Here is a 17,713-nt window from a genome sequence, read left to right as displayed (position 1 = left end):
TTTAGTTTTTCTTCCCTAAGTCCAGGTTCTTACAGGTCTCCCCCTTGAACTGCGTCTTGTTGGATATTAGTGACGGAAGAAAAAAAAGATTCAGTTTGCGTTTGAATTTTCAGTGCCCGAAGCAAAATACCCGAAGCAAAATGAAGTTCTTCCGACATCCCCATTCCCTTTATTTTACAACACAATTTAAAAAAGAAAGAAATTAGGGAAAAGTTTATTAACCATAAAAATGTGGATGACAATAGTAAAACAAATACATTATTTGAAGTGTTAATACTATTTTATACTTGGTAAGGCCACACTTGGAATACTGTATTCAGTTTTGTATTCAGTTTTGGTCGTCACAGGGTTTAAAAAATGTTGAGACTCTAGAAAGAGTGCAGAGAAGAGCAACAAAGAGGATTAGGGGACTGGAGACTAAAACATATGAAGAACGGTTGCAGGAACTGGGAATGTCTAGTTTAATAGAAAGAAGGAGCAGGGGAGACACGATAGCAGTCTTCCAATATCTCGGGGGTTGCCACAAAGAAGAGGGAGTCAAGCTATTCTCCAAGGCCCCCGAGGGCAGAACAAGAAGCAATGGGTGGAAACTAATCAAGGAAAGAAGCAACTTAGAACTGAGGAGAAATTTCCTGACAGTGAGAACAATGAATCAGTGGAACAGAATTTGCCTCCAGAAGTTGTGAAAGCCCCAACACTGGAAGTTTTTAAGAGGATGTTGGACAGTCATTTGTCTGAAATGGTATAGGACAGTGTTTCTCAACCTTGGTGACTTTAAGTCCTGTGGACTTCAACTCCCAGAATTCCCCAGCTGTGCTGGCTGGGGGATTTTGGGAGTTGAAGTCCACAGGACTTAAAAGTCGCCAAGGTTGAGAAACACTGATGTAGGGTTTCCTGCCTGAGCAGGGGGTTGGACTAGAAGACCTCCAAGGCCCCTTCCAACTCTGTTATTCTATATTCTTTTGAAGTCAGATATCTGCAAAACCTGTGCTTGACAGGCCGAATCGCAATCACAAATGTAATTGCAAAAGCGCACCAGAGAAAAATAACGATGTTTTGACACCCTATTTTAAAATTTCTAAACTTCGACAAACACCAAGAGGACCAGTGGGGAAAAATAATAATTGGGAAAACTTCACCGTTCCCAACACAAATTGGAATCCCTTCCGGGGGGGGGGGGGGAGAGGTGATCAAACGATTATTTTTCTTTTCATTGGCAAAGTATTTAGCAAGCAGCCATGTTCCCCCCCCCCAAGCGAGAATTGGAGAGCGAAAGCCAAACCCCCAAGTGCCTTAAATTGTTCCACCAGCAGTAAACAAACCGGCTGTTATTCCCAGCGTGACGTCAAGAGGAGCAAAACGATGCCACGAAGAAATCGGTGCCCGGAACATTTGTGACTTATTCATGCAGCACCAGCCGCTTACTTAGATCGTCAACGCAACTGGATTTGCAAAGGGGGCTTTGCAATCTCGCTGGGTAATTTATGCACATTGTGCCTGGTTCTTGTCATTTTTTTAAAAAAATAGCTCTGATTTTTTTTTCATTTCTGTGCAATTTATTATTTTATTTATTCATTAGATTTTTTTAAAAGCTCGCTTTTACTACTTTGTAAGTAACTCAAGGCGGCAAACATACCTGATCCTTCTTCCTCCTCTTCCCCTCCCCACCCTTAAGACAATAATTATGTGTGGTGGGTTGAGCTGTGAGAGGGGGGGGGTCTGGCCCAAAGTTAACCAGCTGGCTTTCACGCCAAAGGTAGGACTAGAACTCACAGTCTCCTGGTGATCGACCCGAAGTCTCCCAAATGGCTTTTGTGCCTAAACAGGACTAGAACTCACTTTCTCCTGGGGATTGGCCCAAAGTCACCTAGGCAGTTCACATGTTTAAGGTGGACTAGAACTCACTTTCTCCTGGTGACTGGCCTCAAGTCACCCAGCTGGCTTGCATGCCTAAGGCGGGACTAGAACTCACTTTCTCCTGGTGACTGGCCCCAAGTCACCCAGCTGGCATTCCTGCCTAAGGCAGGACTAGAACTCATTTTCTCCTGGGGATTAGCCCAAAGTCACCTAGGCAGTTCACATTAAGGTGGACTAGAACTCACCATCTCCTGGTAACTGGCCCCAAGTCACCCAGCTGGCATTCCTGCCTAAGTCAGGACTAGAACTCACCATCTCCTGGTGACTGGCCTCAAGTCACCCAGCTGGCATTCCTGCCTAAGGCAGGACTAGAACTCACCATCTCCTGGTGATTGGCCCAAAGTCACCTGGCCAACTTTCACGCCAAAGGTGGGTCTAAAATTCCCCATCTCCTTGTGATTGGTCCAAAATCACCAGCCGGCTTTCATGCCTAAAAGCGGGTCTAGAACTCACCGTCTCCTGGTTTCTACCCGATCCCATTCCCCACTAGGTAAAAAATCGGCACGATCCAAGTACACAACGGCCAAATCAAAGAAGACATGCGCGTGTACACAGAGAAAGAGGAATAAACTGCTAAAAGATACTGAATTGCACATAATGGGCAACTTCTATTTTAATCGGGCACGTGCTATATACGTACAAACAGATTTTTGCACCCTCAGCCTCCCCCCCCCCCCCCAGTTCAGTTGGTTCCTGGCAAAATCCTGAACTTAGCGAAATTCCTGGGAAATATGCACGCCCAGCTGAAGGGCACCAGGTTGGAGAAGAGTAGCAGGTAAACATCCGGCGTGCCAGGGAGCATCTTAAGGATATATATGTTTACAGCAGACTTGAGTTGGCTTAGAGATTTGGTTGTCAAGTTTCTGTTCGCAGGGTAAGGTTGCAGAAGAGCGAAGCGGAGGAGCAGTTGAGCAAAAAATACATCCGAAACAGTCTATACGGAGGTTCTCCGTCATCCAGGCCACGGTTGTTCCAAAGGCAACCTGTCCCAGGACTTTCTTGGTTTTTCTTTTGAAGACATTTTGCTTCTCATCCAAGAAGTTTCTTCTCCAGCTTGGAATATCATCCTTTCGGATGAGTTGAAGAAGCATCTTGGATGAGAAGCGAAAGGTCTTCAGACAAAAACCAGAAAATCTTGGGGGGGGGGGGGAAGCACCTTTGGGACATCCAAAATAGCTTACAAACCCACAACGTTTTGCCCTAGCGCAGCTCACAACCAGTTCTTCAGTGTGAGGCCCCTAAAGCAGAGGTCTTCCCAATTGGGCAACTTTAAGACTTGTGGACTTCAACTCTCAGAATTCTCCAGCCAGCAGAGCTGAGAGAGGATGCTGAGAGAGGGGGACTGGAACCAAGTTACCCAGCTGGCTCCTGGTGTTCAACCCAATGTCTCCCATATACCGTATTTTTCAGAGTATAAGACGCAACGGAGTATAAGACACACCAAGGTTTTGAAGAGGCAAATTAAAAATAAAGTAGGTAGGTAGAGAGAAATAGAGAGAGATAGAGAAATACAGTAGGTAGGGAGAGAGGGAGAGTGTAGGTAGGTAGGTAGAGGAATAGAGAGAGAGAAATAGAAAGAGAGAGAAATACAGTAGATAGGTAGGGAGAGAGAAAGTAGGTAGGTAGAGGGATAGAGAGAGAAATAGAGAGAGAGGGAGAGAAATCCTGTAGATACGTAGGGAGACAGAGAGTAGGTAGGTTGGTAGGTAGAGGGAGAGAGAAATAGAGAGAGAGAGAAATACAGTAGATAGGGAGGGAGGGAGAGAGAGAGTAGGTAGGTACGTAGGTAGATAGAGGGGGAGAGAGAGAGAAATATAGTAGGGAGGGAGGGAGAGAGAGAGAGTAGGTAGGTAGAGGAAGAGAGAGAGAGAAATACAGTAGATAGGTAGGGAGAGAGAGAGAGAGAGTAGGTAGGTAGGTAGAGGAATAGAGAGAAATACAGTAGGGAGGGAGGGAGAGAGAGTAGGTAGGTAGGTAGGTAGGTAGGTAGGTAGAAATACAGTAGATAGGTAGGGAGAGAGAGTAGGTAGGTAGAGGGATAGAGAGAGAAATAGAGAGAGAGAGAAATACAGTAGATAGGGAGGGAGGGAAAGAGAGAGTAGGTAGGTACGTAGGTAGATAGAGGGGGAGAGAGAGAGAAATACAGTAGGTAGGTAGGGAGGGAGAGAGAGAGAGAGTAGGTAGGTAGGTAGAGGAATAGAGAGAAATACAGTAGGGAGGGAGGGAGAGAGAGTAGGTAATTAGGTAGAGGGATAGAGGGAGAGAAATACAGTAGGTAGGTAGGGAGAGAGAGAGAGAGTAGGTAGGTAGGTAGAGGAATAGAGAGAAATACAGTAGGGAGGGAGGGAGAGAGAGTAGGTAATTAGGTAGAGGGATAGAGGGAGAGAAATACAGTAGGTAGGTAGGGAGGGAGAGAGAGAGAGAGTAGGTAGGTAGGTAGAGGAATAGAGAGAAATACAGTAGGGAGGGAGGGAGAGAGAGTAGGTAGGTAGGTAGGTAGAAATACAGTAGATAGGTAGGGAGAGAGAGTAGGTAGGTAGAGGGATAGAGAGAGAAATAGAGAGAGAGAGAAATACAGTAGATAGGGAGGGAGGGAAAGAGAGAGTAGGTAGGTACGTAGGTAGATAGAGGGGGAGAGAGAGAGAAATACAGTAGGTAGGTAGGGAGGGAGAGAGAGAGAGAGTAGGTAGGTAGGTAGAGGAATAGAGAGAAATACAGTAGGGAGGGAGGGAGAGAGAGTAGGTAATTAGGTAGAGGGATAGAGGGAGAGAAATACAGTAGGTAGGTAGGGAGGGAGAGAGAGAGAGAGTAGGTAGGTAGGTAGAGGAATAGAGAGAAATACAGTAGGGAGGGAGGGAGAGAGAGTAGGTAGGTAGGTAGGTAGGTAGAAATACAGTAGATAGGTAGGGAGAGAGAGTAGGTAGGTAGAGGGATAGAGAGAGAAATATATATAGAGAGAAATACAGTAGATAGGGAGGGAGGGAAAGAGAGAGTAGGTAGGTACGTAGGTAGATAGAGGGGGAGAGAGAGAGAAATATAGTAGGGACGGAGGGAGAGAGAGAGAGTAGGTAGGTAGAGGGATAGAGAGAAATACAGTAGATAGGTAGGGAGAGAGAGTAGGTAGGTAGGTAGAAGATGTAATATAAGTAGGTAGGTAGGTAGGTAGAAGATGTAATATAAGTAGGTAGGTAGGTAGGTAGGTACAAGATGTAATATAAGATGATTATTTGTGTGTGTGTGTTGTTTGTTTAGTAAAAATTTAAAAAAATTGTTTAAAAAAAATCTATGATTCTTTAACTTTTTGGTGCATCCCAAAACTACACCTTACATTCAACATTGTGCCGTAAGTGCCCCAAAAGATTCAAACCCCCCTGATCTGAAGTAACCCCAGATTTAAGCTAACCACCACAACCTATATATCTCCTTTTTGGGGGGGGAGCAAAAAAAAAAAAAGGAGATATACTCCACTTCAAGACTTCCTGTAAAAAACAAACAGACCAAAACTCCATGCATTTCCTCTACAGAAAGCCAGGAAAAGCAAGTTTAGAAGAAGGAAATTAAAAAAAAAATATTGAGGTTCTGCAACGCTTTGGATGCACGGATACTCACCCGCTACCACCAGCTCCCAAAGCCCTCACACCGGAAATCCTCACCCCTGAATACGCCGGCGATTGGTTCATCTCGGTTGAATCTCAGAGAGGTGGGGAAGGGACGAGAGACGGGTAGTTGGCAATAGAAGAAGAAGAAACTTTGGGGAGAGGGGTCGATTCAGGTTGCGGCCTTAACCCCGTTGCCTTGAGGTCTCATCCTGGCTTTAAAGCATTCGGGGGTCTTTGGGATGCCTTCCTTTTCTCGTGTGATTGTGTGTGTGTGCAAATTTAGGTCCCAGCTGGGATACGCGGAGAGAACCGGTGTTGTCGCACCGAGCAGAGGGAGAAAAAAGGGAGTCAGCGGAGCAGCAACCGAGAACTGGATCAACCGGCGTGCCTAAGAGGATAGCTTTAAACCAGAGATTAAATTCATCATTACCTGATATATTAATAGCACTGGCTTTCCACAGAGGACGGCAGAGCGCGACCTGAAGTCCCTTATGGTGCAGTGGCACCAAAAATAATAATAATAATAACACCACCACCACCACTCAGGAGAGAGAGAAAGACGGCGTGGTTGCTGCTATTTAGACCTTGAATACAGATCTTAAGGCCGGAGGGGAAGCATTTGGGGAGGGAAGGGGTAGCATTGCAAACATATCGTGCGCTTCTCTGCACACAGTGTGCTTCTCGGGCGACACTGTTTTCCCCAAGGACTCGACGTTGGCAAGCCTCTTTTTCAGAAGGGAGCGACTCCCGCTACAGATATGATGGGGGACAGCCTGCTGCGCCGCCCAGCCAGCCAGATGTTCAGACTGGATTTGGCATCTTGGTGCACTTCGGGAGTCCTTCGCCCGGGATAGGCAGACGTGGAGGTTTGGTGGCGTTAAAAGATATCGTGACAGAGGATAATCTGTTCCAAGTCAAGTTGCAATTGACCGACGGCGATAGCAATAAGACTGATATACCGCTTCACGGGGCTTTAACAGCCCTCTTTACGCAGTTTGCAGAGTCAGCCTATGCCCCCCCCCTCCCCAACAATCGGGGTCCTCATTTTACTCAGCTCGGAAGGCTGGGAGGCAGAGGCAACCTTGAGTCGGTAAGGATCGAACTCCTGGGAGTGAAATGAATAAACTTACATTTGAAATTAGAGAACAGGAGGATGAGCAATTTTATAAGGTATGGGATTTGTTTTACCAATGGTTAGATTAAAAAAAACCTGGAATGAAATTATTTATGTACTGCCAGAAAGTTATAGTCATTGTTATGAAACTTTTTTGCTATGAAATAGAGTATTTGATCATATAATATATAAAGGACAATAATGTATTTAATGTATAAGAGTGGGATGATTTGAGCCCTATGTATAATTGTAAGTATTGACCATGTTATACTGGAAAGATTTTTATAGGTTAAATGTTGTGGCCCAGCAGGAGCCGTTGGAGCTGCCACCAGACTCCGACAGCGAGGAGCCTTATGAGTCGGCCCTGGAGGATGTGGAGGACCCTGGACAGGGTTCCGACTCCGAGCAGGGCGCAGAGAGACTGGTTGGCCACCAGGTGGCGCCTGAGCCTTGGACCAGTGGGGAGGAGACAAGGGAGAGTGATCCAGAAGCCAGCAGTGAGTTGTTCCTGGATGCACGCCATCAAAGAGCTACTAGGCATCAGGAACAATTATGCAATTACAGGAGGTAATTGCACTCAGCTGGTGGTCATTAAGCTCCTCTCCAGACTATAAAAAAGACTGCTTGTGCACACGCCCCTCTTGCAGAAGTCAATGCATTGACTAAAGAGAACTGTTGTAACTAACTTGGCAGGCTGGATTGCTGCCAAGGTTTGTCTGAGTTGCTGCCAAGGTCCTTATCTGTTTCTTTGCTTGGCTTTTAGCCACCGAGATTTTGGTCTTGCTATTAAAGTACATTCTAGTTAAGTTTGTCTCGGCTTTCGTTACTGGACGGAGGAGGGGGTCAGAACAGATTAAATGGACTAACGATGATGTAATGAATAATTGATACATACATGAATTGAAATATTCAATAGCTACTTGGATTAACCATGGAAAACTATTTCTGGAGTTGAATATGCCACACTATAAGTATTGTATACTACATGGATGATTAATATCAGCGGTAACCTGAACACATAATGTTCAATGATAATGATGTATTTAGTTATGTTTGATGGATAACCAGCGATGTTATTTTTAATTGTAAAAACTGACGCACAAAAGTTTGTAACCAAACGACATGCTTGACGAAATTGAGGAAAGTTTTTTTGTGTGTGTTGTTTTGTTTTTGTTTGTTTTAAAAAAAAATAAAAAAAATTTTTTTTTAAAAAGAAAGTTCAAAACATTCTTAAAGATCCACCTCATCCTGGGCACCTCCTTTTTTTTTTTTTGAACTGTTACCATCTGGCAAGCGGTACAGAGCAATAAAAGCAAGGACAAATAGACTGAAAAACAGCTTCTAACCCAGAGCAGTAACTATATGGCATTCTGCGGTATAGCGGCGTAATGGCAAACCTTTGCCAGAGGTGGCATGTAGGGTTCACCGACAAAACCGCACTCGACTAAACCGCGCCCGACTAAACCGCGTCGCTGACGTCATCAACAGGGCGACAACAGAGCGGAGACAGAAGCACGCTGTAAACCCTAAACCTAAAATTAACCCCTAAACCTAAACCTAACCCCCCCTAAACCTAATCCTAAACCTAACCCTAAACCTAACCCTTAACCTAACCCTTAACCTAATCCTAACCCTTAACCTAACCCTAAAGCTAACCCTAAAGCTAACCCTAAACCTAACCCTTACCTTAAGTTGAATCGGCTTGCTTTCAAAGCACTATTTAAAGGGCCCTTCTTTCTCCGCGCTGGCTGTTGTCGCCCTGTTGATGACATCAGCGACGCGGTTTAGTTGGGCGCAGTTTAGTCGAGCGCGGTTTTGACGGGTCATGGGCATGTAGAGCCCTCTATGTGGGCATGCACGCTGTTTCCAACTGCTCTTCAAAGGCACCAGAGCACCAGAAAACACCCCAAAAAATGCCCCCAAAACAGGCTGTTTTGGGGGACATTTTCCAGGACATTTTTCAGCCAATCTGTGGGCTGTTTTCAGGCCATTTTCTGCCTAAAAACATCCCAAAAACAGCCTGGAAAACGCCCCCCAAAACAGCCAAAAATCAGGCATACATGCGCCAGTCAGCTCTAGCACCCATGAAGACCAGCTGGCTGGTGCACCACATGTGTGTGCCAGAAAACTAAACACCAGCTGGCTGGTGCACATGCGTGTGCCAGAAAACCGAACACCAGCTGGCTGATGCACACATGCCCCGTTATCAGTTGGTCTTCTGGTTTCTGGAGCTCCGTCACACATGCATGCATGTCCCGGTTTGGGCATTCAGTGCCGAAAAAGTTCGCCATCCCCGGCATAGCGCAACATTAATGCCGTATCAAGGGTTTTTCAATTCAACTGCATAGAATGTGAAGGATGTGTTTTATTTTTATAGTTACAGTATGTAATTTAATTTCGTCGTACGAGTTGCAATGACAATAAAGCAAAATATAAAGTATCAAACGGGGCAAAACTCAACACATGTCGCACTTAACAAGAGAAATTTGAGGCGTCCAATTGTGGTCGCAAGCCGAGGACTATCTTGTACTAGAGAAGTGGGGAAGGAAGAATGGCACTCATCTTCACAAGGGTTAAATGACCCCCTTTCCTTCCCTGGTATTTTGGGGGAGGAAACAGACAAAGGATTATAATCTATGCCAGTGTTTTTCCACAATCTTGGCAACTGCATAAGGCTGGATCAACAGAGGGATAGAATCAAGATCAAGTGAAGTCTTAATACCACTTTATAAGGCCTTGGTAAGGCCACACTTGGAATTCTGCATTCAGTTTTGGTCTCCACGATGTAGAAAAGATGTGGAGACTCTAGAAAGAGTGCAGAGAAGAGCAACAAAGAGGATTAGGGGACTGGAGACTAAAACATATGAAGAATGGTTGCAGGAACTGGGTATGTCCAGTTTAATGAAAAGAAGGACTAGGGGAGACACGATAGCAGTGTTCCAATATCTCAGGGGTTGCCACAAAGAAGACGGAGTCAAACTATTCTCCAAGGCACCAGTGGGTAGAACAAGAACCAATGGGTGGAAACTAATCAAGGAGAGAAACAACTTAGAACTGAGGAGAAACTTCCTGAAAGTGAGAACAATTAATCAATGGAACAACTTGCCTCCAGAAGTTGTGAATGCCCCAACACTGGAAGTCTTTAAGAAGATGTAGGATAGCCATTTGTCTGAAGTGGTCCAGGGTTTCCTGCCTAGGCAGGGGGTTGGACGAGAAGACCTCCAAGGTCCCTTCCAATTCTGTTCTTCTATTCTAAACTTGAAGATGTGTGGCCTACCAGCGAAGGCAACAACATGGCAACACAACTGAAGGGAAAAGATAAAAAAAATTTGAGCTTCTGAGTTTGTGACAAATGGCAAAAAAGTCTATATTATATTTCATTTTAAGATTCACCTCTGCTTTCTAAGCAGTGGAAGGATTAAGCTGCCCCCTAGTGGCAGATACGGGCAGTCCCTGATACAGTAGAGCAGAAGTGGAAGTGGTCTACTATATAGGTAGTCCTCAACTTACAACTGTTCGTTTAGCGACCGTTTGAAGTTACAACGCCACTGAAAAAAAGAGACTTAGGGCCTTTTTTCACACTTACGACCATGCAGCATCCCTGTGGTCACAATTCAGATGTTCAGCACCTGACTCCTATTTATGACGGTCGCTCCTCCTAGGGTCACGTTATCCCCTTTTGTGACCTTCTGACGAGGGGGGAAGCCGGATTCTACTTAATGACTGTGTTGCTAACTTAAGAGTGTCAGTGATTCACTTAACAGCCGTGGCAAGAAAGGTTGTAAATGGGGCAAAATTTACTTTAACAAATCTCTCGCATAGCAACAGAAAGGTTGGACTCAGTTGTGGTCGTAAGTTGAGGACTTCCTGTAATGGTATGTGAGAAAGGCCTAGAAGGGGGGGGGGTGTCAAACTCAATTTCATTGAAGGCCGCATCAGGGTTGTGTTTGACCTCGGCCGGGGGGGGGGGGCTGGGAGGGCATGACTGGGTGGGCATGTCAGGGGCACCTGTGGTGGCCAAGTGCTAAGGCAGGATTTCCATGAGACCCTCCCTCACTCTCATTATAATCTCATTCCTTTCTTCCTTCCTTCCTTTTCTTCTTTTTTCCTTCCCTCTTCTTACTCCTTCTCTTCTTCTAGAGGCTAAAACATATGAAGAACAGTTGCAGGAACTGGGTAGGTCTAGTTTAATGAAAAGAAGGACCAGGGGAGACATGATAGCAGTCTTCCAATATCTCAGGGGCTGCCCCAAAGAAGAGGGAGTCAAACTATTCTCCAAAGCACCTGAGGGCAGGACAAGAAGCAATGGGTGAAAACTAATCAAGGAGAGAAGCAATTTCGAACAAAGGAGAAATTTCCTGACAGTTAGAACAATTAATCAGTGGAACAGAATTTGCCTCCAGAAGTTGTGAATGCCCCAACACTGGAAGTCTTTAAGAAGATGTTTGGATAACCATTTGGCTGAAACGGTATAGGGTTTCCTGCCTAGGCAGGGGGTTGGACTAGAAGACCTCCAAGGTCCCTTCCATCCCTGCTATTCTACCCTATTCTATTAAAACTAATCCCCAATTTTAGTTATTCACTTAACCACTGCAGTATTCACTTAACATCCACGGCAAGAAAAGTCGTAAAATGGGGGCAAAATGGGGGCTGGACAAATGTCTTGCTTAGCCAGACATTAATTTTCGGCTTCATTGTATTCGCAAATACAGGACTAGCTACAATCGCCAAGAAGTCAAAATTTGCTTCCCGTTGTGAACTTATACAGCATGGACCGAAATTTAATTGACGTGTCTATTCCCAGGAGGTGCGAAAACGCCTGTTCTCCCTGCTCTGTTTTTCTGTACTCGTGGAAAAGAAATGTGTTTTGTTCCATTGAGCAATGGCAGGCCAGGGCTTGTGTTAAGCTAATGCAGGGTCATAAATCAAGGCTGTGGGGGAAGGTGTAAAAACGGAATTTCAAACTGTATTTTGCAGGATCTGGAAATTCCCCAAAAACTTGGAAGAGTGAGGAAAGCAGAAGAATAACAACAATAAATACATATGGGTAGTTCCCGACTTACGACCACATTTGAACTCAAAATTTCATGCCTAAAGTAAGACTAGAACTCACCGTCTCCTGGTGATCGGCCCAAAGTCACCCAGTTGGCTTTGATGCCTAAGGCGGGACTAGAATTCACCGTCTCCTGGTGATTGGCCCAAAGTCACCCAGTTGGCTTTCATGCCTAAGGCGGGACTAGAATTCACTGTCTCCTGATGATTGGCTCAAAGTCACCCAGTTGGCTTTCATGCCTAAGGCGGGACTAGAATTCACCATCTCCTGGTGATTGGCCCAAAGTCACCCCCAGTTGGCTTTCATGCCTAAGGCGGGACTAGAATTCACCATCTCCTGGTGATTGGCCCAAAGTCACCCAGTCGGCTTTCATGCCTAAGGTGGGACTAGAATTCACTGTCTCCTGATGATTGGCCCAAAGTCACCCAGCTGGCTTTTATGCCTAAGGCAGAACTAGAATTCACCATCTCCTGGTGATTGGCCCAAAGTCACCCAGTTGGCTTTCATGCCTAAGGCGGGACTAGAATTCACCATCTCCTGGTGATTGGCCCAAATTCACCCCCAGTTGGCTTTCATGACTAAGGCGGGACTAGAATTCACCATCTCCTGGTGATTGGCCCAAAGTCACCCGGTCGGCTTTCATGCCTAAGGTGAGACTAGAATTCACCGTCTCCTGATGACTGGCCCAAAGTCACCCAGCTGGTTTTCATGCCTAAGGCAGGACTAGAATTCACCATCTCCTGATGATTGGCCCAAAGTCAACCAGTCAGCTTTCATGCTTAAGGCAGGACTAGAATTCACTGTCTCCTCCTTTCCAGCTTGGTACCGTAACCACTAAAGCTATAACTGGCTCCAAATTAGTAAAACAAATGAACAATGGAAAAAGCTCAATAATTTTTCATTTTGACTTTTCACGTCGCACAAAGGCCACTTGGTGGGTTGATGGATGTGTGTGTTGTGAAAACTCAAAAAAAATGAACTAATTGAATGCTCAGTGAGTCATATAAACATTTGGAGCAGGTGACCGCAAATCTTTCCTTCTGTTGTGGTTGGAAGGAAGTGTTTGGACTCAAAACCACAACTTCACACCTCCTTTTTCCTTTCCCAAAACGGAACAAAATAAATATACAAGTAGTCCTCAAGGTATGACAACAACAACGGAGCCCTAAACTTACGTTTCTAAACAAGGCAGTTGTTAATTGAGTTATGCCCCATTTTACAACTTATTTTGCCACAGTTGCTAAATGAATCAGCGTAGATTTGCTTTTTTCAATGCCACTGTAACTCTGAATGGTCACTATGGTTCTAAATCAAGGATTACCCGTAAACTAATCTGATAATTAAATCTAATAAAGAAATTGAATGAATGAATGGGCTGCAACGATTGAGTGAAAATGGTCGTGTCACATTTTTCAATGCCATTGTCATTTCGAACGGTCATTAACACAGGTTGGTTATAAATTGAGGACTACCTTTCAATTAATCTAATAAATAGATGGCAAATCTAGACAGCATCCTAAAAAGCAGAGACATCACCCTGCCAACAAAAGTGCTTATAGACAAGGCTGTGGTTTTCCCAGTTGCAATGGATGGCTGTGAAGGTTGGACCCATAAGGAAGGCTGAGCATAAGAAAGAATGGAGGCCTTTGAACTCTGGTGCTGGAGAAGACTCCTGCATTGAGTCCCTTGGACTGCAAGGCCATCCAACGGGTCAGTCCTAGAGGAGATCAACCCTGACTGCTCTTTAGAAGGCCAGATCCTGAAGAGGAAACTCAAATCCTTTGGCCACCTAATGAGAAGGAAGGACTCCCTGGAGAAGAGCCTCATGCTGGGAACGATGGAGGGCAAAAGAAGAAGAAGGGGACGGCAGAGAAGGAAGTGGCTGGATGGAGTCACCGAAGCAGTCAGTATGACCTTAAATGGACTCCGGAGGATGGTAGAGGACAGGAAGCCCTGGAGGAACATGGTCCATGGGATCGCGATGGGTCGGACACGACTTTGCAACTAACAACAACAATAAATATATCTAATAAAGAAAATGAATGAATGAATGAATGAATGAATGAATGAATGAATGAATGAATGAATGAATAACAAGAACTCCATACCTCTCAGCCCCCTCTGGACTTTGTACCCAAAACGCCTGAATTGACAAGACACCCCCAGCCCCCAAGAGACAACATGCCAAACTCTAGGCATTAACTATCTTAATCCTCTATTGTCTCGCACCGATTTGCTGTTAAAGAAAAACCAGGCCAGCTGCATCAGGCGCCAAACCACAGTTTCACTGCCCGCCCCGCCCCGCGTCCATGGCTATGAGGCTTGAGGGGGGAGGACCAAGAGGGGAGGAGGAACAAGAAAATCCCAGAACAGAAAAGCCCTAGTAAAACCACACTTAGATTACTACATCCAGTTTTGGTCACTACACTATAAAAAAGATGTCGAGACTCTAGAACAGTGTTTCTCAACCTTGGCCACTTGAAGATGTCTGGACTTCAACTCCCAGAATTCCCCAGCCAGCCTTCACGAAGGCTGGCTGGGGAATTCTGGGAGTTGACGTCCAGACATCTTCAAGTGGCCAAGGTTGAGAAACACTGCTCTAGAAAAAGTGCAGAGAAGAGCAACCAGGATGATGAAGAGGTTGCAGGCTAAAACATACGATGGACGGTTGCAGGAACTGGGCATGGCTGGTCTAGTGAAGAGAAGGACCAGGGGAGACATGTTGGCAGTCTTCCAATATTTGAGGGGCTGCCCCAGGGAGGAAGGGGGTCAAGCTATTCTCCAAAGCCCCTGAAGGCCAGCCAAGGAATAACGGATGGAAACATAACAGGGAGAGAGATTCAACCTGGAAATAAGGAGGAATTTTCTGACAGTGAGAACAATCAACCAGTGGAACAGAAGTTGCCTTTGGAAGTTGAGCTTCATCATTGAAGGCTTTCAAGAAGAGACGTTGGACTGAGATCTGTCAGAATAGCAATAGCAATAGCAGTAGACTTATATACCGCTTCATAGGGCTTTCAGCCCTCTCTAAGCGGTTTACAGAGAGTCAGCATATTGCCCCCAACAATCCGGGTCCTCATTTTACCCACCTCGGAAGGATGGAAGGCTGAGTCAACCCTGAGCCGGTGAGATTTGAACCGCTGAACTGCTGATCTAGCAGTAGCCTGCAGTGCTGCATTTAACCACTGCGCCACCTCGGCTCAGAAATGGTGTAGGGTCTCCTGCTTGGGCAGAGGGTTGGACTAGATGATCTACAAGGCCCCTTCCAACTCTGTTAATCTCTAAAGAACAAAATAACAGTGTTGAAGGGGACCTTGGAGGTCTTCTAGTCCAACCCCCTGCCCAAGCAGGAGATCCTGTACTGTTCTTGACAAATGGTACTCATACTCAGGTGACCCTGAGGACACAGATAAACCTCCAAGTGGCCTCAACATCTGTTTTAAAAGGATGCAAATGACCAGCTGTCTGCAAGGAGGATAAATCCTTCTATTCCCCACCATCCAGTCAGAGCTGAAGAAGCTTCTTGGATGAGAAGCGAAGCGTCTTCAAAAGAAAAAAACCAGAAAGTCCAGTTGCCTCTTGACAAAAAGCCCCATTGGAACAACGTTGAGCCGGATGCCTAAGCATCTCCATATAGACATTCTTGACAACGGTGGCCCCATGCCTATCACAGCCCTCTAGGGATGGATCCAAGCCCTCACAAACTTCTAGTGGCCAGCTGTTCCGCTGGCTTCAACTGTTCTCAACCCGTCAGGAGATTTCTCCTTGCTCCATTCTAAGGCTGATCTCTCTGTGTCTTTCTCTCTCTTTCTTTCTTTCTCCCTCTCTCTGTTGCTTTCTCTTTCTCTCTCTCTTTCTTTCTCTCTCTTTCTCTCTTCCTCTCTCGCACTCGCTTTCTCTCTCTCTCTTTCTCTCTCTTTCTCTCTTCCTCTCTCTGTTGCTTTCTCTTTCTCTCTCTCTTTCTTTCTCTCTCTCTCTCTCTCTCTTCCTCTCTCGCACTCGCTTTCTCCCTCTCTCTTTCTCTCCCTCTCTCTTTCTCTCTCTCTCTTTCTCTCTCTTTCTTTCTCCCTCTCTCTGTTGCTTTCTCTTTCTCTCTCTCTCTTCCTCTCTCTTCCTCTCTTTCTCCCTCTCTCTTTCTCTCCCTCTCTTTCTCCCTCTCTCTTTCTTTCTCCCTTCCTCTCTCTCTCTTTCGCTTTCTCTCTCTCTTCCTCTCTCTCTCACACACACCAGCTTTTGCTTTTACCTGTCTCTACAAGCCTGTCTTCTTTTCTCTCTCTCTCTCTCTCTCTCTCTCTCCATCCCCACCCCGCTTTCTTCTTTTCCTCCTTCGTTCCCTCGAGGTAGAGCCTCCACGTCCAGGGACAGTCTACCCTGCAACCTGCCTTAGCCCCACGAGCAAAGGCGTTTTCTGGATTTCTTTTAAAACATTCTTTTTTAAAAAGAGGAATCTAAGCCGGAGTGGCAGCCTCCTTCCCCCCCGCCCAAAAAAAATAACCGTCCCGGAGGAAGCCAAGCAAGCAACAGGCGCCGCGCCCGTCCCGTAAAAGGGGGAGGATCTCGCACCCAGACCCCGCAGTGGAAGCCCCTCGGAGCTTCCCTCCAGCCCACCCCACTCCCCGCCGCCCCTCTCCCCTCCATCCCAGCGGGGCCCCTGACCTGCCGTCCCCTCGGTCGCCTCTGCCCGCCCCGTCGGTCACTCCTGGCTCGGCGGCGGCGAGAGCTGCAGCCATAGTCGCTCCGATCAGCTGTTGAGAAGCCAGGCAGCGAGAGAGGGGCGGAGCCGCGTCCCGCCCCGCGGCATTCTGGGACGCGTAGTCCTCCCGCGGAGAGAAAAGCCCTTCTGGTCGGCGGGGAGAGGCGGCTCGGTGGACTACGCGGCCCAAGGAGCTTCGCGGCCTCTGGCCTGACGGGAGTTGTAGTCTTGCGGCCCCTCGCTGGGGAAGGCGGGTCGGCGCCAAGGAAAGGAAAGCGAAAGGAGGGCGTTGCCTCTTAACGACCCGCTTAACGACCGTGTCTCGCTTTTGCGGGATTGGGACGGCCAAGAAAGCGAGTAAAACATAGTCCCCGACTTACAACAGTTTGTTTAGTGACCGTTCAAAGCATATTGGGAATGGAAAACAGCTAGGGAGTAAAATATCGACTGATAGACAAAATAGGGAATGATAATTTGGATTAACTTTGAAGGGGCCATTAATGATGCTGTTGATAATTTAGAAAGGAACGAAGTGTAAAATGGAAAATATCAAAAGAGAATAATAGAGCTGGAGTTGGACTAGAATGGTGATGTAAATTAAATGGAAGATGTAAAAGGAAGAAAACACCAGACGACACACTTGGTTAATAAATATATATGTGTCCCAAAAAATAAATAAAAAACTTGACAGCTTAAAAAAGAAAGGACTCCAGGCATATTGTGTGGAAGTTCCCCAGCATTTATTTTACAGACAAACACTAGGTTAGACTAAAGGTTCCCCTTGCACATCTGTGCTAGTCGTTCCTGACTCTAGGGGGCGGTGCTCATCTCCGTTTCAAAGCCGAAGAGCCAGCGCTGTCCGAAGACATCTCCGTGGTCATGTGGCCGGCATGATTAACCCCAAAGGTGCACGGAACGCTGCTACCTTCCCACCAAAGGTGGTTCCTATTTTTTCTACTTGTATGTTTACGTGCTTTCGAACTGCTAGGATGGCAGAAGCTGGGACAACTAATGGGAGCTCACTCCATTATGTGGCGCTAGGGATTCGAACCGCTGAACTGCCGACCTTCCTGATCGACAAGCTCAGCGTCTTAGCCACTGAGCCACCGCTTCCCTAACACTTTCCCCTAGAATATCAATTTTTGACCCTCGCCTTAAATATATAGATAGTTCTCGGCTAGCCTCTCATTACGGGTAGTCCTCGACTTACGTCAGTCTGTTTAGTGACCGTTCAACGATACACATAGCACTGAAACAAGGGACTTAGGACCATTTCTCACAGTTACGACCTTTGCACCACCCCCAGATGACGGAGGCAGCATCAAAATTCAGACTTA

The 17,713-nt window shown here is 46.2% G+C and overlaps 1 protein-coding gene across 2 annotated transcripts in view; it reads right to left on the bottom strand.

The window, feature by feature from the left end:
• UCKL1 (uridine-cytidine kinase 1 like 1) overlaps nucleotides 1-16,443 on the bottom strand; it is a 57,912-nt gene extending 41,469 nt beyond the window's left edge. The window contains exon 1 of one of the 2 annotated variants that reach the window (XM_032218060.1): nucleotides 16,340-16,443. In XM_032218060.1, the coding sequence (XP_032073951.1) occupies nucleotides 16,340-16,413 (74 nt within the window). In that variant the 5' untranslated portion in view covers nucleotides 16,414-16,443. Of the gene's footprint in view, nucleotides 1-5,526; nucleotides 5,807-16,339 lie in introns of those variants that run through there. The other variant, XM_032218061.1, reaches the window with a different exon arrangement.
• Nucleotides 16,444-17,713: the final 1,270 nt, after the last annotated feature.

Source organism: Thamnophis elegans, chromosome 5 (genome assembly GCF_009769535.1).
Source record: "Thamnophis elegans isolate rThaEle1 chromosome 5, rThaEle1.pri, whole genome shotgun sequence".
NCBI lineage: Eukaryota > Metazoa > Chordata > Lepidosauria > Squamata > Colubridae > Thamnophis > Thamnophis elegans.
This window is presented reverse-complemented; position numbering and strand designations above follow the sequence as displayed.